General features: G+C 38.3%; 1 protein-coding gene across 2 annotated transcripts; it reads left to right on the forward strand.

Annotated features, from left to right (window-relative positions):
* The first annotated feature begins 10,188 nt into the window (after positions 1-10,188).
* polk (polymerase (DNA directed) kappa) lies at positions 10,189-18,028 on the forward strand. 2 transcript variants are annotated; one of them, XM_027138231.2, is made up of 16 exons: positions 10,189-10,302; positions 10,572-10,710; positions 10,801-10,975; positions 11,821-11,940; positions 12,274-12,426; positions 12,860-12,991; positions 13,110-13,260; positions 13,455-13,613; positions 13,716-13,840; positions 13,924-14,090; positions 14,610-14,642; positions 14,810-14,906; positions 15,078-15,249; positions 16,070-17,191; positions 17,326-17,365; positions 17,514-18,028. In XM_027138231.2, exons 3-16 carry the CDS (start codon positions 10,850-10,852, stop codon positions 17,614-17,616), a joined length of 2,700 nt encoding a protein of 899 aa, XP_026994032.2. In that variant the 5' UTR covers positions 10,189-10,302; positions 10,572-10,710; positions 10,801-10,849; the 3' UTR covers positions 17,617-18,028. The 2 variants fall into 2 exon arrangements, with proteins under 2 accessions (XP_026994032.2, XP_047675014.1); XM_047819058.1 differs by having other exon boundaries at positions 10,823-10,975.
* Positions 18,029-18,272: the final 244 nt, after the last annotated feature.

Raw genomic sequence — 18,272 nt, forward strand, 5'->3', positions numbered from 1 at the left:
ATATATATATATATATATATATATAATGTCAGTGTGTGATCATTCCTAAACCAGGAAACAATGAGTGGTTGAAATATGCTTAAGAATGCTTTACAAAATGAAAACAATGCAATAACAGTGCAAAGTATCTCAGTACATCAGATACAAGTGTTCATAAATACAGCTACAAGTTTACAACCTTGCAGGTACCTTCTACACAGATTCTGGCTCTTATTTCATTCCTTTATGCCTGTAGAGCAAGAGACTGCAAGTTCCTCTTGTAAATCATTTAATGCTGACTTGCTCAAATCTGACTGAAGAAAATGTACTTATTTTTCTTGCCAAATAGTGACTGTGACAAACCCAAGTGGAAAAAGAACATCACAGAACCAGAATACTTTGTAGGTACAAAGTATAAAGACATACAATCGCACTTTATTAAAGAAAGACAGACATTTGCCTCAGGTGGAATGAAATAAACTTTGTGACATGAAAGACCTGTTGACTAACAGATATGGGAATAACTAAAAAGAATTTACTGGCAGCTAGAGGCAAAAACACTGTATGGAGTTTAGACTTTTTGTCTGTAAAGGACAGGTGTGGCTTTAGCTGGTTTGAAAAAAGCTGTGACACATCTCCTAGGTGGGTGAGGTGAGGTGAAGATGGAGACAATCACTAAACCTTGGCAAACAAAGTGGGTAAATTTGATCCCTCCTCACCGACTAGCTGTTTTCCTATAAGGATTTTTCTTACAGGGGATAGAATTTGTTAATAGGTAAAATATTATGTCAATTAAATAATCTGATCGAAGTGTTTTTGCTTTTGATTACAAGCCCTGTGAAGACATATGACTCAACTTCTGCTTCACAGATTTGTCAAATCTGTTGTCAACAAACAGGTTTTTTTGTCACAATGAAACACATCATATTGTTTCGTAATCCATATGTCTCATCCAGGTTTCCATTTAATTCTCATTCAATCTTGTTGTTTTTTTCTACTTATTTGTAAAGGGCAGGATAAAAATACAAAGCCATTAGACTGTTTGTACAAACTAAGATCTGTTGAAAGGCTTGAAATTAACTTCTCTCAAGTCTGTGTTTTTTTAAGTTGTTAACAAGCGTGCTAGACTCATACAGTACAGTAGCCTGTTATAAATTATATCAATAAAAACACAGGACATCCAGGCATAATGTTATCTTAGGGTCACCTGAGCTGTGAAACGTGTAGTAAATCGTTACATTTATGATGTGTGGTATAATTAGAATTCCTGGAATTGTTTACTAAATTTACATTGTTGGTTTAATACTAAGGTCCCCTAAAGAGGAAGTTTGCAAAGAAAAGTGATGCAACATACAATATATAATACACAAAAGGAAGTATAATATAAAAGATGTAATAATGTATATATTACTAGATAATAATAAAAAAGCAGTTGTAGATGTATATCAAATAATAACATTTATGACCTTTGATGGGGTTTTTGTGTGTGTGTGTGTGTGTGTGTGTGTGTGTGTGTGTGTGTGTGTGTGTGTGTGTGTGTGTGTGTGTGTGTGTAATGAAAATATGTGCGAGTAAATGTTTTAATCTACATATGTCTGGTATGGCTGTGTTTACTGCCTGAGTGCATCTCAGTGTGAAAGAGAAACAGCTTAACACAGAAACATAACCCAGCTGAGCTTATCTCAAGGTCTGCCGTCTCCTACAGTACATGACATTTACAGCAGGCAACGCATTACCCAAAGCTGCAAAAATCATCAAAGCTTCCACCCAACCCAGTAACTGTCTGTTCAGACTGTTACAGGCAATACAGGAAGCACTTCCTTAGTCTAATGGTTAAAATTGTGAGGCTCACAAGGGAGTTATTCCCTCAGGCCATCAGACTCCTCAACACAGACCACCAGGTCTACCGTTCAGATCCCTCAGGACTCCATTAAACTCTCTGTCACTCTGCATTCCACTGGCAACTCAACACACTGCTTTTGTACGGGTGCTGTTACTACATGTAACATAACTGAACGTTTTTGTGCATTCTGAATAAATAAAAAAACATTTTTATTACTTATTCATTTCTTATTTTTCCATCCATCCATCCATCCATTTTCTACCGCTTATCCGGGGCTGATCCGCTTATCCGAGAACTTATTCATTTCTTATTTTTAATTTAGTTATTTATATTCACAGTCTAAGGAGGGGTAGGACAGACTTAATTTCACTGCATGTTGAATACTAAGTATAATACTATAATTGTGTATGAGACATGCACTTACATATAATAAACCTAATCTTGAATCTTGATTATGCAGTCTGGATACAGGAGATCAGTCCTCATGTTGTTAGTTGTTCTGAAGTAAGTCAATGATGTATGTATGTAGGTTACAATTTTGCTTGAATAGAGCCAAATTTTGCTTTTGGTTTTAGGTACACAGGTGAGAATGCCGGTGTTATTTGATTTCTAATTCATTCATCAAACCATTCTGATGAATTGTAAATTAAATATGTAATATATTCTAATTTGGTATTTGTTTGAAGCTGAGAAAATATTTATTGTCTTGAAAGATCGTTATCCAAATGAATAGAAAATAAAGTAATACTGAAAAAACTTATTTTTCAAGCTCTTAAAAATAGGTAATCCTTACATTTGTTTTTAGCTATTATTTTGATGAGGACAGTCCTATTGTGATTTATAGTATGCAATTACATGATAATGATCACTCAATATGTCACCTATATGTTGGATGATATAGAAACATTTTGTAGTTGAAAAATGCCCCATCAAGTGTGTCCTCACATGTTGTTTTTACCTTTAAGAAAAAAAAGGGAAAAAAAGTGTAATCAATTTTCACTAACAGTTCACATCCTGTGCTAATTCTACTAAGGAATCACATCCTGACAGCTACTTTAATTAAACTGGTTGCAAGTTTAATAACAAATACTGGAATGGAATCCATTTCCCAGAAAAAGCTCGTGAAACTAAAAACATAACTATGGCGCAATGGCTACAGGCCCCTCCCAAAAGCAGAGCTTTCCCATATATTTGGTGCACTGAACCTGAGGGCAATGCCTGTACAGTAAATGCGATTGCCTTGTGTACGACTATGACAGTTTACACACACAATGCTTGTTTTCACAACACCTCTTTTTCACACACGAAAACGGTTTGTCTCCTGTGGGCCCACCACCTGCAGGAGAAACCGTAAGGGGTCGGTGCAATGTGGATTGGGTGGCAGTCGAAGGCGGGGGCCTTGGCGACCCAATCCCCAGACATGGAATATGGCACTAGGGACATGGAATGTCACCTCGCTGGGGGGGAAGCAGCCTGAGCTGGTGAAGGAGGTTGAGAGATACCGACTAGATATAGTTGGGCTCACCTCCACACACAGCTTGGGCTCTGGAATCCAACTCCTTGAGAGAGGCTGGACTCTCTACTACTCTGGAGTTGCCCATGGTGAGAGGCGACGGGCTGGTGTGGTCTTGCTCATAGCCCCCCAGCTCAGCAACCATGTGTTGGAGTTCACCCCGGTGAACGAGAGGGTCGTTTCCCTGCGCCTTCGGGTCGGGGATAGGTCTCTCATGGTTATTTGTGCTTATGGGCCAAATGGCAGTGTAGAGTACCCGACCTTCTTGGCGTGTCTGGAAGGAGTGCTGGAAAGTGCTCCGACCGGGGACTCCGTTGTTCTACTGGGGGACTTCAACGCTCACGTGGGCAGTGACAGTGACACCTGGAGGGGTGTGATTGGGAGGAACGGCCCCCCCGACCTGAACCCGAGTGGTGTTCTGTTATTGGACTTCTGTGCTAGTCACAGTTTGTCCATAATGAACACCATGTTCAAGCATAAGGGTGTCCATCAGTACACATGGCACCAGGACACCCTAGGTCAGAATTCGATGATCGACCTTGTGGTTGTTTCATCTGACCTCCGGCCATATGTCTTGGACACTCGGGTAAAGAGAGGGGAGGAGCTGTCAACTGATCACCACCTGGTGGTGAGTTGGATCCGATGGCGGGGGAGGAAGCTGGACAGACTTGGCAGACCCAAACGTACTGTGAGGGTCTGCTGGGAACGTTTGACAGAGTCTCCGGTCAGAGAGATCTTCAACTCCCACCTCCGGCAGAGCTTCAATCAGATCCCGAGGGAGGTTGGAGACATTGAGTCCGAGTGGACCATGTTCTCCACCTCCATTGTCGACGCGGCCGCTCGGAGCTGTGGCCGTAAGGTCTCCGGTGCCTGTCGTGGTGGCAATCCCCGAACACTGGACCATCTCTATACCCTCACCAGGTTGCTGGAGGGTTCATGGGAGTTTGCCCAACCAGTTCACATGTGTTTTGTGGATTTGGAGAAGGCTTTCGACTGTGTCCCTCGTGGTGACCTGTGGGGGGTGCTTTGGGAGTATGGAGTCCGGGGCCCTCTGTTAAGGGCTGTCCGGTCCCTTTATGACCGGAGCAGGAGTTTGGTTTGCATTGCCGGCAGTAAGTCAGACTTGTTCCCGGTGCATGTTGGACTCCGGCAGGGCTGCCCTTTGTCACCGGTCCTGTTCATTACTTATATGGACAGGATTTCTAGGCGCAGTATGGGGCCAGAGGGAGTCCGGTTTGGGGACCACAGGATTTCGTCTCTGCTTTTTGCAGATGATGTTGTCCTGCTGGCTTCCTCAAACCAGGACCTTCAGCGTGCACTGGGACGGTTTGCAGCCGAGTGTGAAGCATCGGGGATGAGAATCAGCACCTCTAAGTCCGAGGCCATGGTTCTCAGTCGGAAAAGGGTGGCTTGCCCCCTTCAGGTTGGTGGAGAGCTCCTGCCTCAAGTGGAGGAGTTTAAGTATCTTGGGGTCTCGTTTACGAGTGAGGGAAGGATGGAGCGGGAGATCGACAGGCAGATTGGTGTATCTTCTGCAGTGATGCGGTCGATATACCGATCTGTTGTGGTGAAGAAAGAGCTGAGCCACAAGGCGAAGCTCTCTATTTACCGGTCGATCTACATTCCTACCCTCACCTATGGTCATGAGTTTTGGGTCATGACCGAAAGGACAAGATCCCGGATACAGGCGGCCGAAATGAGTTTCCTCCACAGGGTGGCTGGGCGCTCCCTTAGAGATAGGGTGAGGAGCTCAGTCACTCAGGAGGAGCTCAGAGTAGAGCCGCTGCTCCTCCACATTGAGAGGGGTCAGCTGAGGTGTCTCAGGCATCTGTTTCGGATGCCTCCTGGACGCCTCCCTGGGGAGGTGTTCGGGGCATGTCAAACTGGGAGGAGGCCCCGGGGAAGACCTAGGATACGCTGGAGGGACTATGTCTCTTGGCTGGCCTGGGAACGCCTCGGTATTCCCCCGGAAGAGCTGGAGGAAGTGTCTGGGGAGAGGGAAGTCTGGGCATCCCTGCTTAGACTGCTGCCCCCGTGACCCAGCCCCGGATAAGCGGTAGAAGAAGAAGAAGAAGAAGAAGAAGAAGAAGAAGAAGAAGAAGAAGAAAACGGTCTGCGAAACAACTGTCAAAAATACGTCATCACGTTCACATGCATTACTATCCGAGGGATAATATCAGGGGCGGTTCTAGGGTTTCATCTTTAGGGGTTTTAGCCCTCAGTGAGAATTTAAAACAAGAAGAGTTTACACACAAATGCTTTGAATTACGTACAATTATTATTGACAGTGTTTTTATTCCATACTCTTACCACCTGGGAATGATAAGAATCAAAGAGCAGCTCTCTGTTCTCACCAGTGAAACAAATAAACTTGAATAAAAATATTGATATAATGTTTATACCAGGTTTTCAGCTAGATAATAAAAGACACTTGATCTAAAAATCATGAAATGTGTGATGCAGAGAATTGTCTAGAGAGGATACAAAAATGTGAAATGTGTACAGGATAAAAACCCTTCCTAAAGTGACAAATATCACAATATCTTCAATACATGACATCACAATATGTGATGTGGTCACTGTAGCCAAAGTACTCAATGTAGATTTGGGAGCATATTTTACACTTATAATCTCACTCACTCACTCATCTTCTACCGCTTTATCCGAACTTCTCGGGTCACGGGGAGCCTGTGCCTATCTCAGGCGTCATCGGGCATCGAGGCAGGATACACCCTGGACGGAGTGCCAACCCATCGCAGGGCACACACACACACACACTCTCATTCACTCACACACTCACACACTACGGACAATTTTCCAGAGATGCCAATCAACCTACCATGCATGTCTTTGGACCGGGGGAGGAAACCGGGGTACCCGGAGGAAACCCCCGAGGCACGGGGAGAACATGCAAACTCCACACACACAAGGCGGAGGCTGGAATCGAACCCCCAACCCTGGAGGTGTGAGGCGAATGTGCTAACCACTAAGCCACCGTGCCCCCCTAAACTTTTATCAATAATAAGAAAATTCTTCTAATAAATACAATCATTGATATCAAGTTCACCATTCTGATGTCTAATATACAACATAAAGATCTGACACCACTTGGCATTTCAACCCTGACAGAATACTCATTGCTCATTTTCTCTATTGCTTACTTTGTGAATATAGTTGTGCAATCTTCAATTTTAGTTACTTGGTAGTTATGCAATATTTACCGAAACTTCAATCATGATCTCTCAACTAGTCATGACTCAAACAAATCATTTTTTCCATATCTAATGTTAACTCAGCATTGAATCAGCAGTTTTTTCCTACCAAAGTTTCTATTTATAGTATGTATAGTGTACTGTATATAGAGTATAGTGCTTTACTGTTAATAAAAATGGTTAAGAATTATCATTAAACCAAGGTTTAGCTATAGCTAAAAAGCAAGGCAAGTAAAAGGCCAAACAATATTCCAGAAATAACTCACTAGGATGCAGATCAAACAGGAAATGGGAAATACAACAGAAGAAGAATTTCAATATTTGCGAAACTGGTGTAAAGTGGGGAGTGAACTAGACTATATGTCTCAGATGCATGGTTTGATGTGGATGATGGCTTCTGCCATGATGGACAATGAGTGGAGAGTGCTGGGGCTGAGAGACCTGAACAGACTGTCAGTGGCAATGACATGGATGAAATACTGGCACAACAGTACCAAAGGTTAATGTGTAATCTGTGGCTGATAGCTTGCCTCGTTTAGAAGAAAGCAGTCTCTTGATAACATCATTAAACTATGTACTTTTAGCAGCATGACAGTTAAGAATGAGGTAGCAATGTTTTGCATATTTCCACAGAACTGTGTGTTTCCTTGAATCCTCAAATCATTATCATAATGTAGTCATTATAATTTATTATGAACTTTGATAGTTATAATCATAACTGACTCTGGTAATCACAGTCACCAGACTTAAATTCACCTGTCCCCAATCAAACATCAATTTATGGACCATTTCTAAATCATATTCAGTCAGTATGACACAATGACTTATTCTTATTCTTCATTTGCACCCAGTATTTCAAACACTACACTGAAGATGGTGCAGGGTATTAGAAATATAATGCACTACTGCACACAGCAAGACTGTTGACAGAGTGGATTGATGAACGTGGTAGTTGATAAGACTAATTGATGCTGTAATTGTAATTGGATTGTATTCATAAAATAAATATATATATATGCTTTATCTAAAATGTCTGTGGAAGGGACATGTCACTACAAAATGTTTGACCACTACTATAGTTTGACCACTATAGGCAATTCTATGGCTGTCTTTAAAAGTTAGTTTTCCAAACTTAGTACTTTATCCTTCCTGTGTATAGAGTGTACTGTAATGCAATATGCCTTTTATGTCAAACACAATAAGATAATAACCAAACTGATAGTGATAGTAGATATGAAATGGTTTGACAGAATATGCTATTCTAAGGTATGGTAGACAGTAAGATAAATCTAGATGAGCTGGATTTTGTTCTTTGGAAACAAAAAAGAAATGTAAAAATTGTACATCAGGTGACTGCAGAAAAATGATCTTAGACAGTCTTCTGTATTAACCACTTATGTGGTGTACCCCAAAAGACATGCAAATTAAGAAAAAGAAGTATTTGAACCATCTATCAGTGCTACTATGTCAGTATTTGCCAACCTGTCTTTCTCAGAACTTCATCATCAATCATTTTTCTTTAGAATTGCAGTATAGCTCTATTACATGTAGTTATAAAAGTCAACAGCAGGCCAAAGTTTCACAGTGTTTAAATATAGCTCCTTTGTACATTTTCCTATTATGACTATTTCAAACACACCTGATTCAATTCACTAGTTACCCAAGAAGTTCTCAGCAAGTTTCAAATGAGGAAATACTCTAACATTTGCAATACATCTGAACTCCAGGGAACACAATTTTAAAATACTGCTATGGGCAATAAACAGTATTATTTGAAAAAAATCATAACCGGCTAGTCGTTTGAGTTTATTTGCTTTTAATACATTTAATATTTAAATTATAGTAATAGACATTTTTTTTTAAATGCATAGTGGTTAAGGTGTTGTACCAATGATCAGAAAGTCATGAGTTTGAATCCCAGGTCCACCAAGAAGCCACTGTTGGGCCCCTGAGCAAGGCCCTTAATTTATCAGTTGTATACATGGAAATGTATATACAAAAGTAAGTCCCTCTGGATAAGGGTATCAGAAATGTAAACATCACTAGCATTAATTTCATCTCACATTTTTGGGTTTGAGGTTGTGTAAACAGTACTTTACTGTTGCAGACTGCCACACTACAGAATCAGGCACAGAAATGAAATAAAGAAGAGAGAACATTTTGGTCAAATTTGACATTTTAGCCTGCAAATAATCTCATCAAAAATGGAACCGAACCCTTTCAAGTGGGACTATAGGGTTATAAAAGAACAAAGAAGGCTGTTTTATCTATTGCAATTTGTTCTAGTTATAGTTATCTGTGAACATTTGTCATACAGTCAAGAACGGGATATTTCTGTAAACATTTATAGAAACATTTATTGGAACAAAGTTGACTGCGATGAAACAGTTTGGAAACAAGTAAAAGTGACACACAATAGTAGGTACGTGCAAAGACAAAAGTGTCAAAGACAGTGAGGGTTAACACATTGCATGGTGCATTACTGACTGGTGCCTTTTAGGGAAGTTTTATATTTATATTATATATTATATAATGCTCTCTTTAGTTTTCAGGTTTTTGATAAATATAGATGCTTGTTAACAACACAGTTTAGCATCTCCAATGTACTTATACTATGATCTGTGAAACAAAATATCCAAATATATAAATCTATATATCAAATTATATACTGTAACAGGTAAAGAACTTGTTAAAGAAATATAATTATGGGTAAAGAACTTACCCCTAAGCCCTCATTTACATACCCTAAGCCCTTTACTAAAATGTAGGCGTTATACTATTTGGGGGAAAAAAAGCTTATGTTCAGCAAGGAAGAAAGAAAACAAGTCAAAAATTCATACCTCAGTAGACACATTACTGTGGGTAGGAAAACCAGCATAACACTGACTCTCTCACTTCTGAGACAGAATTATGTCAACACACTTACTGATAGCACTTTGCACTCATATATTTTTAAAGAAAATAATTACCTACTAGGATAAGTAAGTCTTAATTTAATACTGCACTAAAGGATAGTACATTTGGCTTTAAGTTGTTTATCTTACACACATAGTTGGCTCTTTCAACTTGGCTGATGCCGTTCTGTGCTAACAGAGTTCTGTTTAAAAGAAGACCATTTGAGCAGATTTATGACTGAGATCAAAATCAAAGGAGAAAATACGTCTGACCACAAGGAATCAAAGAGATTTTAAAAACAGGTGAAGTCATGCTTTCCTGAGCACAAAACCACAGACGATAAGATGGTTAGAGTATAATCCATATAAACTATTATGGCAAATCCATCATAGAAAAACCAAAACAGAATAGCATTACAATTTTAACTTTAACAGCGTATATATGGATTAATGAACAACTAAAATATATTAAAATGGCTCTTGATAAACTAAATATATCAGAAAACATTCAATGCATCCAATACTGTATGCTGCAATGCAATATAAGCTTACCATTTACATTACAATCATATGTCAATGTAACATGATAGACTTTTTTTTTTAATAAACACATAGGTATAATAAAAACAAAAGCTCTTCTAAATGCAATGGCGCCACCTATGGATACATTAGAGCATAGATTTTAAAAAAAAATTGTATATTACTCTTGAACGATCTTAGCGTTAGCAAACGGCTAATTAACAGCAAATTAGCTAATGGCAGCATTTGGTTCCAAATTAGTTATTTTGGGAACCATATCCTAATATTCTGGGAACGTTCTGTTGCTTTTAGGTTTTAAATGTTGTGTACAAACTAATTTAGGTAACATAGAAATACAATTATAGGCACTGTTTAATAAATGATCTGAATTACATATGTTGTATATTACTAGAAAATAATATTTGAATTTTGTTTTATAGTTTAATATACCTATAAAAAATAATCAGATATTTAGGGGTTAATATACCTATGAAAGATTATTTATAAATTCCTATTTATTTATTTGTTTGTTTGTTTGTTTGTTTGTTTGTTTGTTTTGTATCTATTTATATTATTTATGTTGTAACTAGTGTTTTGCTCCTGTACTGTAGGTGGAAGCATAGCAACGTTTTGCTTGTTGTCGAGGAGGAAATTTGAAAATGGCGGCGAAGACTGAACTGCAGTGTCAAAATGTTCAGCTGTTTAACGGCTATTTTTGTTTTTAGCTAACCTCTAACTGGTAGCCTCTTGGTATGCTTTAAATTCAGTCTCGTGTAAAATGTTTATATCGAGTACATTAGATCTCTAATGTTTATATATGTTTTGGGAATGACATTTTAGGTTATATTATCTCTAAACCAAGTGAAAAGCTCCAGGTGTTGTGCTGAAGATGGAGCCTAGTAGCAGCAGAGGACAGGACAGCATCCTCTCCAGAGTGGCCCTCAATGACAACAAGGCAGGAATGCAAGATCTCGACAAGGACAAAATCAACAAGATTATTCTAGAAACGTCCAAGGTTTGCTGAAATTTTGCCTTTTCTATAGATTTAAAATAGGATGTATGATGTGTATAGTATTCAAGGTGCACAGACTTTGTTCAAGAATGACACTGGATCACTTTAATACACTACCTGTAGTACATTAATAGTAGTAGTAGTAGTAGCCTTTATTGTCAATGGCCACAGGTACCAGCGAAATTAGCCATCAACCTGTCCATACATACAATACATTCAATGTGACGGTGTGTGTGTGTGTGTGTGTGTGTGTGTGTGTGTGTGTGAGTGTGTGTGTGTGGGGACAGGACAGGAAGACAGGGGATTGAGGAAGAAATACAGCATAACATGAAGTATAGGGGAGGAGAAAAAAAAACAACCCCCAGACTATGCTCCTGTGGGGAGTACAGTGTGGGAACAGGAAAAAGCACCTCATCAATATAAGCACATAATCAGTACACCATAAAAACACACGACTTGCTACAGGGGAGTGGAGGGGGGGGGGGTGGTGGTGGTGGAGGTAACCCAGCACAGGCATGCAGCCATCTGGTCCTGCAGCCATTCTCGGCGCTGGTCATTCCCGCTTGTCAGAGAGGAGCAAAGCAGGGAAGGTAAGGGGGGGAGAGGGAGAGAAAATGTGAGCGCCTTTGAGAGAAAGGAGAGACCTTTATTTCATTAGAAATCTGTGCATTTAAAGTATGTGTGTGTGGTATTGGGTGTTGCAGCAGTGTTTTCTGGTCTTTTCTTACACTGTATTACCTTCAGTAACTAAATATCTGCAAAGTATACCTAGCTTATCAGATATAAATACACTACAGTTTGTAAAATGTAAAGAAATGGACGTGACTTTGTTTGTATCTGGTTTGCAGGGATCCAGATTCTATGACAATGAACTGAAAAAGGAGCGTCAGGTGAACCAGCGCATTGAGAGGATGATGCGGTATAAAGCTAAGGTTACTGAACAGCAGATACAGAAAGCCCAAGCAGAGGTAATTTGTTTTTATTGTAGTCTGCATATGAGACATGTTGTTTTGAATTCTCTCTTAGACACAATTTGTAAATTTGTCATATTTGACCTAATTCATTGGATCGCAGCTTGTCCCAGGAATGTACACACACACACACACACACACACACACACACACACACACACACACACACACAACTAGAGGCAATTTATGTGGAGGAAACCCATGTGGACAAGAACATGAATTAGTAATTTGCTCAATAATATATTTGCTAATTGGAAGCAAAATTCCTCGCTGTGTGACTGTCCTCTCTGCCCGTCGTCATTTAGTGCATTATAATGTTCTTTCTTGTAGGTGGAAAATGTGGCTGCCGATCTGGAAAGAAGTCGTGAGCTGGGCAGGGTGATTGTGCATGTGGATATGGATGCATTCTATGCTGCTGTGGAAATGAGAGACTGTCCAGAACTGAAGGATAAACCCATGGCTGTGGGATCCATGAGCATGCTGGTGAGATTCCTGGTCATATATAATTACTTCATCTTTGACATCACTTAAGTCTATTGGGAATATCTAATCTTATCCATAAAAATCCAGAGTGATTGTAGATTCTTTTTTCAACTAAGCACAAACGATTCCTTATTGAAACTTGAATGACCAGTCTTGAGACATAATCACCTATTATTCAACCCTGGAGTATACTCATGACCTCAAGCTCATAAGATTGTTATTCTGTTCCACTATAGATGTGTTTATGCGTAGGATGACACAGTTCACTTGACTTAAAATATTAAAACTGCTTATGGTGGATGATGAATATGGATTTGAGAAACTGGTTTGAAATGTTGACATCAGATTCAGAACTGGGTTTTAGAGGTAATTCAAATAATGCGTTGCATATCTCTTTAAACGTTTGATCAAACAACATTTTTAACATTTTCAGTCCACTTCAAACTACCATGCCAGGAGATATGGTGTCCGGGCTGCCATGCCAGGCTTCATTGCTAAGAAGCTTTGCCCAGATTTGGTCATTGTTCCACTCAACTTTGACAAATATAGAGCAGTGAGTGAACAGGTAATGGTCATTTATCTCTATTTAGTTTAAGCAAGATGTGCACTGTTTGTCACGAGCCCTAAAGGTTTAGTACATCTTGCCATGAGTTTTTATTGCATTTCTGTGCTTTGTCTTGAAGGTGCGTGAGGTATTTGCCGACTATGATGCCAACTTTTTGCCCATGAGTTTAGATGAAGCTTATCTGGATATCACTGAGCATCTGAAACAGAGGCAGCACTGGCCTGAATCTTTGAGAACCCATCAAACCTGTGAAGAGAAGACCACAGGAGGTAGTGTAACTAATACATATTAATATATACTACATATTCATTAATTAGCAAGTAGCACTATAGACTTTCAGACATGTAAACTATTGCACAAAATTTAGAAAAAATGAATTTTTTTATTGCACAAAATTTGTTATAAAATTCCTTACACTGTTTGAAATCGAATGAGAATTTTTTCTTTTATATTGCAATGGAAGGGCTAAACGAACTCAAGAGCCTGTCCCCTGTGCTGTTTGAGGACAGCCCAAGTTCCTCCCTTGATCAGAAAGTGGAGATATTTGGGACAAGTCCTGAAGAAGCTGTGAGGGAGATGCGATTTCGTATTGAGCAGAAAACAAGACTGACTGCAAGTGCTGGTAATTAAAAAAAAAGATTGCATTTTAATTATACATAGCAGATACATACATAATATGATTTATAAAACAGCCCTAATAGATTGTCTTTCATTATTCTGATAGGTATCGCACCGAATATGATGCTCGCAAAAGTGTGCAGCGATAAAAACAAGCCCAATGGTCAATATCGTATTCTTCCAGATAGGAAGGCTGTGATGGACTTCATCCAAGAGCTGCCTGTTCGGAAGGTGATAATTACAGACACACGAGTTGAGTACTGCCAGGATGGTGACTATGAAAATGCTAAATGTATTTCATGTCTCCCTTTCAGGTTTCTGGGATCGGGAAAGTGACAGAGAAGATGCTAGCTGCATTGGGAATCATCATTTGTTCCCAGCTTAGACAGCAGATGGCGATGCTCTCATTGCTTTTCTCTGAGACAACCTGGCACCATTTCCTTCAGATTTCACTCGGAATCGGCTCAACTCACATAGAAAGGTGTCTTGCAACTGATTTACTTGGAAAAAATATTTCATTTTTAAAAAAATAAACGCTGAAAAGATTTACTCCTTCTCATTGGAATTTAAAATACGAAATATACTTCTTGACAACTTTCTCTTTATAGCCAGCATGTATAAATTATAATGTATGAATGAATGAGGCTTTTAAATGAATGACATTAAAAAAAAAAAAAAAGTAAATAGTAGATCTGGACTTTCTGCTTATGTCAGCTCGGGTCCTAGATGTTGAACTGGATTTTTGTCTTTTTCATTTTGAAGCACAGATTCACTTTTCTTATTTCCTTACTCATATTATTGGTATTTATTTACATATGCATGTACTTGCTTATTCATTTACACACATTTGTGTTCATTGAAAAATGTTTATTAATTCAGTTACATATTTTGCATATATACTGTGTGTGTGTGTGTGTGTGTATATATATATATATAATTTTTTTTTTTTTTTTTCCCTGAGGTTTCTTAACATTTATTATTTTTGTCTTTGTGTCTGCAGAGATTCTGAGAGAAAAAGCATGAGCACAGAAAGGTAACTTGCTCCTTTACAAAACAACTACTTAAAGGTCTTCAGCGTTATAAAATTGTAGCCATCATCTGAAAACAGAATGGAAATGCACTACATGGTGCATGAGTTGTGAGGGTAATATCAAGGCCAGCATTTTGAACTAGAATTAACCACAGTGCTTTTAATGGCAGGACATTTGCAGAGATGAGCACTGCACACGAACAGTATTCACTATGCAGGGAGCTCTGTCACGATTTGGCAAAGGATCTGCAGAGGGAGGGCCTCAAGGTACAGCTTCACATTAATCAGATTTATATTGTGCCTGTCAGAAGCTGTAATGTTAAAGAACACTGTGAGTGCTATATATATATTTTTTGGCTCAGCTGCCAGCATTCAATTTAAAAGTGATGCCTTCATTTGCAACACAACAGTACGCTTAAAATACTTTTTTATACACAGGGTAAAACTGTCACTTTAAAACTGAAGAATGTTAACTTTGAGGTGAAGACCAGAGCATTCACGTTGCAGTGTGCTGTTTGCACTGAAGAGGAGATATTTGCTGCTGCGAAGGACCTATTGAAAGCTGAGATTGATAATATCAACCCTCTACCCCTGAGGCTGAGATTAATGGGTGCGCTTTTATTTATTTATTTATTTATTTTTCATTGATGTCTCTTCAGTTATTAATCTTTTGTTAATCTGATGTTTAATGAATCCATGCATGATGGAAATGCCTTTTATTTTGCTTTTGTTAGTTATATGATAAAACTTATTTATTCTTATGCCTATTAACACATCTTTTTAATCTCATAAAATTACAAGAGTAGGTTGCGTAACTGCTTTGTAGATTCCAGTTTTTCATGTCATTAAGTAGAGGAATAATAACAAGTAAATTACTCTCAATGACATGATTACCAGCATTAGAAAAAAGCTTCTCCGTCTGTTAAAGAACAGATAAAATTTAAGAGCTCGGTTCATGTCTGAACATAATGCTCCCAGAGCAAATTGCAGTTATGGCAGTGAGAAAATGTGAAGTCAGCATATAATTCTCTCTTTACAAAAAAGAAAAGAAGCCTTATTCTGTTGATAGATTTACTTTAATTTAATTTTAATTTTTTTTTTTTAAACCATGGTTTTGCTTTTCAGCATGTAACATATTTCACCACTAATTTGTCACTAATGAAATATAAAACAATCCATGTGTTATATTTCATGTTTTTTTTCTAATTGTGTGTTTGTGTTTCTATCTTGAAGCGAATATGTGAACAGTGAAATGCAAGCCATGGATTGCTTTTAAACTATTTTATTTAGAAATGTATGCTAATTGTTCTCCATTAAAGTGATCGAGAAAGTTTTAGAGTAATGCGGTAATGGTTTTGGTTTTTAATGTGCAGAAAACATAGCACACCACAAATGAGCAGTAAATTGTACTTTTATCCTCTCTTTACCAGGTGTTCGGATCTCAAGCTTCGTCAGTATTGATGATAAACAGCCTCAGCAGAAAAGCATTATGGGGTTTCTGAAGATAGCATCAGACTCAAGCAGTTCGGTCCAGCCGTCCAAATCAGAAATAGTCAGTGAGTTGGGTTCTAGTGTTAGTTCAACAAAGGAACAGTGTCCTGAGACCAGAAATCCTTCATTTATAGGAGAAACATCCAAGCCAATTAATAAGTGGCAGACAAAATCTAGCTGCACAACTGAACCACAGCAACATACATTTTTCCAAAAAGCCTATGCAAAGAGACTTCAAAAGCAATATGAAGAAGAAGAAACATCTGGTCCATGCACAGACAAAATATTGAAATGTTTACCCACGGTATCAACAAATAACTCTATTTTTATTAATGCAACTGACCAAGCAGCAGACAAAACAGAAGAAACTCAGACATGCACCTGGATAAGACATCTGCATACAGATGAAACTTCAGCCAAAGCTGACTCCAGTTTGTCCACAGCAAACACAGGAGCAAAAACACACTCTTCAAATATCCTCCAGTGTTTTACATGTCCTGTGTGCTTCAATCGTATAGAAACTGAAAACCTCACATCATTCAACCAACATATAGACAAATGCCTTAGTAGTGAACTGGGCAATAAGAGGACATCCTTGGATGAATGTCAAGATGTGTGTGAGGAAAATAATCTGTTGGGCAAGCAGGATGAATCTTGCATTCGTAAAGTGACCGATTTAAGTTCAGGAAGCAGAAATTCACTGCTGAAAAGAAATAATGAAGGGCCTTACACCAGCTCCTCCAGTGCACATTCTGATTGTAGTACACCATTTTATAAACACTTTAAAAGCATGAGCAAAAAGCGTTCTCTCATGCCTCATGAGGACACGAGTGATACTGGATCTGTACCCTTCCACCAGACAGCTAGCTCAGTTGAGGTTATCAGTGAGCCACTGGACAGAAGGGTCTCCACATTGACATGTCCAGTGTGCAATCAGGCTCAGGATACTGATGACCTCATTCTCTTCAACCATCATGTGGACATGTGTCTTAACCAGGAAGTGCTTTTGAAGTTTAGAGAAGCTGTTCCTCCAATGGCTGAGTTCGATTCCAAAATCAAAGGTCAGTGCCTCAAATGAATACTTGATAATGCTGAGTAATATACTGTACAGTAAATTCAGTATTGGAATGTAGTTGATGGCAAATGACAATAGACATTCTTTTTGATATTTGAATATATGTTGGTTATTTTGCAGATCATGAGATATACTCTACTGCAAGAGGAAAGAGCAAAAGGTCAGGTCCCTTCACTTGTACAGCCATAGTAACTATGAATGTCCTATAAATATTCCTGTAAATACATCTTCAGGATATTTAAAAAATAGTATTTCTTTATTCAGTACTGATGTGTGTGTTTGATTCCACGTGCATATGTCAATTACAGACAAGGATCCTCACCACCTCCTCCGCCAAAGAAAACCAAGGCCATCAGCACAAGACACACCATTGATCAATTCTTCAAAGGAAACAGCAAACAGAAATTGTGAAGCAGAGCTTCTTAACTCCTGATTTTTGTATCTGCTACTCCATATTGCATGACTGTCGGAAGTATCATGAGAAATGATCATATAATTGGACAAGATGTGATGCTGAACTTCCATTCTGGATGGAAAAAGGTTCAAATATGAAGCTCTATCAAATCTTGTTGTGTTATATTTTTAATTATATTTTCTTGGTCTTGGGTATTTAGCTATGAGAAATATTTTATTACAGAAAATGCACTTTATTAGACCATATACTGTATCTGGAAAAGCAGAAGGATCAAAACCATGAATTAGCAGTTCATTTGTATGATTTTGTATTTTAAGGAAAATAAATACTGAATGTATTGATATTTAACTTATTTAATATTTTACAGGTTTAAAATGAACAATTAAATTAAACTACTCTTCTCATGTCTGTTTGTATCAATACTTTTCACAACTCATTTTCACATTTTAAAGAGAAATACTTACACATATATTCATATTATATACATATAATATTGTACAATGTGTATAAAATTTGTATGATTTATTTAATATTAGAGCACAGTATTCTCTCACTACCCTGTTTCTCACTTCTGAGCAAAAGTATTTTCTGAGCCTCTCAGTACAATCAACAATTGATTAATATTACTTGTATGTACTTTGTCTAAGAGTCA

The sequence above is a fragment of the Tachysurus fulvidraco genome, chromosome 9 (assembly GCF_022655615.1).
Source record: "Tachysurus fulvidraco isolate hzauxx_2018 chromosome 9, HZAU_PFXX_2.0, whole genome shotgun sequence".
NCBI classification, from domain to species: domain Eukaryota; kingdom Metazoa; phylum Chordata; class Actinopteri; order Siluriformes; family Bagridae; genus Tachysurus; species Tachysurus fulvidraco.